General features: G+C 47.3%; 1 protein-coding gene across 1 annotated transcript; it reads right to left on the bottom strand.

Moving 5' to 3' along the window:
* Positions 1-267: 267 nt before the first annotated feature.
* On the bottom strand, positions 268-1,995 carry kcnk15 (potassium channel, subfamily K, member 15). The gene is made up of 2 exons (XM_054609374.1): positions 1,713-1,995; positions 268-1,277 (listed from the first exon to the last, which is right to left on the bottom strand). Exons 1-2 carry the CDS (start codon positions 1,993-1,995, stop codon positions 268-270), a joined length of 1,293 nt encoding a protein of 430 aa, XP_054465349.1.
* Positions 1,996-3,841: the final 1,846 nt, after the last annotated feature.

Here is a 3,841-nt window from a genome sequence, read left to right as displayed (position 1 = left end):
CTATACATTCTCTTTAGCATGCACTTTGGCTTACATGCGAGGGAACACAGCAGAATCACTAACATAAACAATGTCATGGTAAAAGAGGATTAAAGACCTCATCCTTGCTTAACAAATAAAATTATCTTTAACAGCCACAACTGACAACTTATTCATTTATCAGAATCAGTGTCTTCTGACATGCACAAGGTGTAACACAAAATACAGTGTCATTGATAAAATGCTGTTTACAGTCTGTGCAAACCCTCTCCCTAACCACAGTGCTCTTTACACCGACTTTCTCCGTGAGCGAGGGAACTCCCGGAAGCTATGCCCCGGTGAAAGCGTGCTTCCTGGGGAGGAGAGTCCAGTGTTGTCCCTGGAGCCCGGCGGGCAGGCCTGGATCTTATAGGAGACGGAGTTGTAGTAAACTGAATTGATATGGCAGCCGCGGTGCTCGCCGTGGGACATCAGAGGACTATCACAAATCCCCAAACGGTAGCACACGCAGGAGCAGAGGGAGCTGAAGCTGGACTCCGGCCGCCGTCGGCTTGCCTTGATGTGAAATTGCAGCCTGTGTCTGCAGGGGCTTCTTCGCCTCTCCTGATCCTTCGCTGGGGTAGCGATGAGGTTGGTGCAGCTGGTCCCTTCCTCCATCGGGAGGAAGAGCGTGCTGTGGCTGCGGCTTTGCACCGCGTTGCTCCTGTTCTTCTCTCGGTGGCTTCCTCTGCTCTGCTCCCCTGACGCATGGTGACCCAGAGCCCCGTCCAAAAGGCCCCTGTCCCTCTTCAGTGACGCCCTCTCCTGAGCGTCCCTCCGCTCATCCTCAGTGTTCATGGTGAGGAAGCGAAGCACCACCAGGTTCAGGAAGGCCCCGATGACAGTTAGCCCCACCAGGATGTACATGAAGCTGAACGCCACGTAGGGCGTTTTCTCCTGGAGGTCCTCCTGTTTCTGCAGGGCCACGAAGTCCCCGAAGCCAATAGTGGTAAGTGTGATGAAGCAGTAGTAGTACGCATGGAAGAAGCTCCATCCCTCAAAGTGGGAGAAGGCTGCGGCCCCAACACACAGTGTCCCAATGCAGGACAGGAAGCCCACCAGGACCATGTTCTCCATGGACACCTCGGTGCGGCGACAGCCCAGGCACTGCTTCACCTTATGTAGGAGATAGCGGACAAATGTGTTCATCCTTTCTCCCAGGCTCTGGAACATGACCAAAGTCAGAGGGATCCCCAGTACGGCGTAGAACATGCAGAAGACCTTTCCTGCATCTGTGCCTGGCGCCGCATGACCGTAACCTTAATGCAGAGACACGGAAACGAGAAGACGGATTAACCTTCAACGCTCGGAGGGTGAAACATGGATCTGTATCTTTAAATCAAATGTAGTCTCCGAAACAAGCTTTAAATGTTGCATTCATTTAGAAAAAAATATATATAAATAATAATAATTAAGCCTTTATTAGTCCCACAATGGGGAAATTCGGTTCTCTGCATTTGACCCATCCCGGAGGAGCAGTGGGCTGCAATGAAGCGCCCGGGGAGCAATTTTGGGGTTAGGTATCTCGCTCAAGGACACCTCGGCATGTTGCCTGTAGAGGGGTTCGAACCACCGACCTTGTGGTTGCAGGTCAAGCGCTCTACCTCATGTGGCCCAGCCGCCCCAATACTATAGCAACAGAGTGAAACACCCCCCTCCTCCTGTCTAAAGATAGAAGCATTACATCAACTTACCAATGGTGGTGATGACTGTTATGGCAAAGTAGAAAGAGCCAGCGAATTTCCATTGTCTCCCCGCACGATGGGGCTCAGCTTGCAGCACCACACGCTCGATCTCCCGGTAGTCGTGCTCGGAGAAGCGGTACTTCTTCTTCATCTCGTTGCGCTTCTGCTCCAGGATGCGCCTGCGGGAGCTCTCCGTCTCCGACTCCAGCGCGTCAAACACCGCGGCGCCGACCAGCAAGTAGGAGAACATGCAGAGGATGAGCGACAGGGTCCGGACGTTTTGCTTCTTCATCCTCGGAGGTCGGCAGCAGAAAGTGGGCAGCAGCAGCAGCAGAAACCTGTGATAGAAAGGTTGAGATGTCTGTGTTTATGGAGAGACGCGCATGTCCTGCTCCTCGGATGCACAACGCAGTCCAAAATAATGCTTTTAGAAAATGCATAAAAGGAATAAGACATTGCATAGGGTTTTGCAGCAATGATCTGTGGTGTCTCAGCCGTGTGCAACAAGTGGAGTCCTGACTGGAGCCAGGAGATGCCAATCTGACAGGAGGAGGAGGAGGAGGAGGAGGAGGAGGAGGAGGAGGAGGTTCAGCACCATGGACAGCAACCAGCGGGGTCTCACGTTTGAACTGGCCTTGAAACTGCGCATCTAAAGGTTGAGACGACCAGAGGCAGTAACACAAAGCTATCCTGAAATGTGTACATTCTCAAGTAACTAATGTCCAGGTGATGTGATGATAAACTACATAACATTGCTTTGTTAAGTCAGTGAGACATAAATGATGAAAGAGGGAATTGTGTTTGTGTCTGTTGAAAACATCCTAAAAAAAAAAGGAATAAAACAATGAAGACTAAAATGAGTTTAACCAATCCAACACTTAATGATAAAATACAATGAAATGGTTTATGATGTCCAGTTCTGGGGTTAATACATAGAACAGTCAGTTTTAGCTGAGACAATAAGTTGTGTGGAAAGTAATGTAATGATGTCATCTGGTGTGAATTATCATCCCTTTACAGCCTCAAAATAAGAACATAGTAATTCAAATAACAATAAAGTCATTATCAAGTGGAAAATCAAGGAGTAGTCTAAATATTCTTTAAAATAGAGAGCATTAAGAAAAAACACTAATAAAAGGAGATGAATACATACATTTAGATAAACATTAATGTTTACTATCTGACTTTAAAAGAACAATCAATAAAAGTGTTTTTTTTCTGAAGCAATTTGAAAAACAAATATGCTGATTTTTTGCTTTGGCAACAGTTTTTGATGCCCTAACAGCAAAGCAGATACAATATTACATAAATTATCAGCTTTCACATTTACTGTTCTATCTCCTTAAATCATGACTTCAATGTTGGTCATTTTTCAAAACATGTTGATGACTTCATGTTCATGGATACCTCTGAGTGTGTGTGTGTGTGTGTGTGTGTGTGTGTGTGTGTGTGTGTGTGTGTGTGTGTGTGTGTGTGTGTGTGTGTGTGTGTGTGTGTGTGTGTGTGTGTGTGTGTGTGTGATTGTGTGTGTATGTGTCCCTGCACATTAGAGAACCGATGCATGCTGGTACAGTTGGTAAATAAACGACACCGCTACACTAGATGCTTCTGGAAACCTACTGTAGGTGATGGCGGTTGCCATGGTTACTCAAACCAGAAGCACAGACTTGAACTGTCAGCGTCGGCCTGAGCTGATATGTTAAACGTAATGATCCGGGCCCTCGTTCGGTGTATTACGTTGCAACGTCAAGTATCATCATTCAAGCTGGATTTATCTAGTCAAACATGGAAGGAAAGAAAAGAAATGTATCTGATAAAAAACGGAAGAGGAGCATCACTCTTATGCCTCAGTTAGGCATTAGAAGCACCAGCGGCGTACTGCAGGTGGATTACTTGGTGTTCTTTTGTTCCTCTAAAACAGAGCAACCTGCTCTCAGAGGCCCTGTTTTTGTGTTAAGTGGCTAAATCAGCACGCTCGCATCCCCGTTGTGATTCAAACCAGCTCTCCGTAAAGCAATTACATCACCGCTGATAAGAGAGGAACCTGAAGCCCCAGCAGCCACCCATCAATCCCCACAGCGTGTATTCACATGCTTTTCAAAGCCCAAGGACCTGGAACAAAGTGAGCAGGCCCATCA

The sequence above is a fragment of the Anoplopoma fimbria genome, chromosome 12, assembly GCF_027596085.1.
Source record: "Anoplopoma fimbria isolate UVic2021 breed Golden Eagle Sablefish chromosome 12, Afim_UVic_2022, whole genome shotgun sequence".
NCBI classification, from domain to species: domain Eukaryota; kingdom Metazoa; phylum Chordata; class Actinopteri; order Perciformes; family Anoplopomatidae; genus Anoplopoma; species Anoplopoma fimbria.
This window is presented reverse-complemented; position numbering and strand designations above follow the sequence as displayed.

What these genes read in the sequence shown, in the direction of transcription:
- kcnk15 (XM_054609374.1), bottom strand. Translation starts at nt 1,995, where the DNA reads ATGAAGAAGCAAAACGTCCGGACCCTGTCGCTCATCCTCTGCATGTTC. An exon ending in AACAGTCATCACCACCATTG is followed by an intron (nt 1,278 to 1,712) that starts GTAAGTTGATGT and finishes CTCTGCATTAAG; the next exon opens with GTTACGGTCATGCGGCGCCA.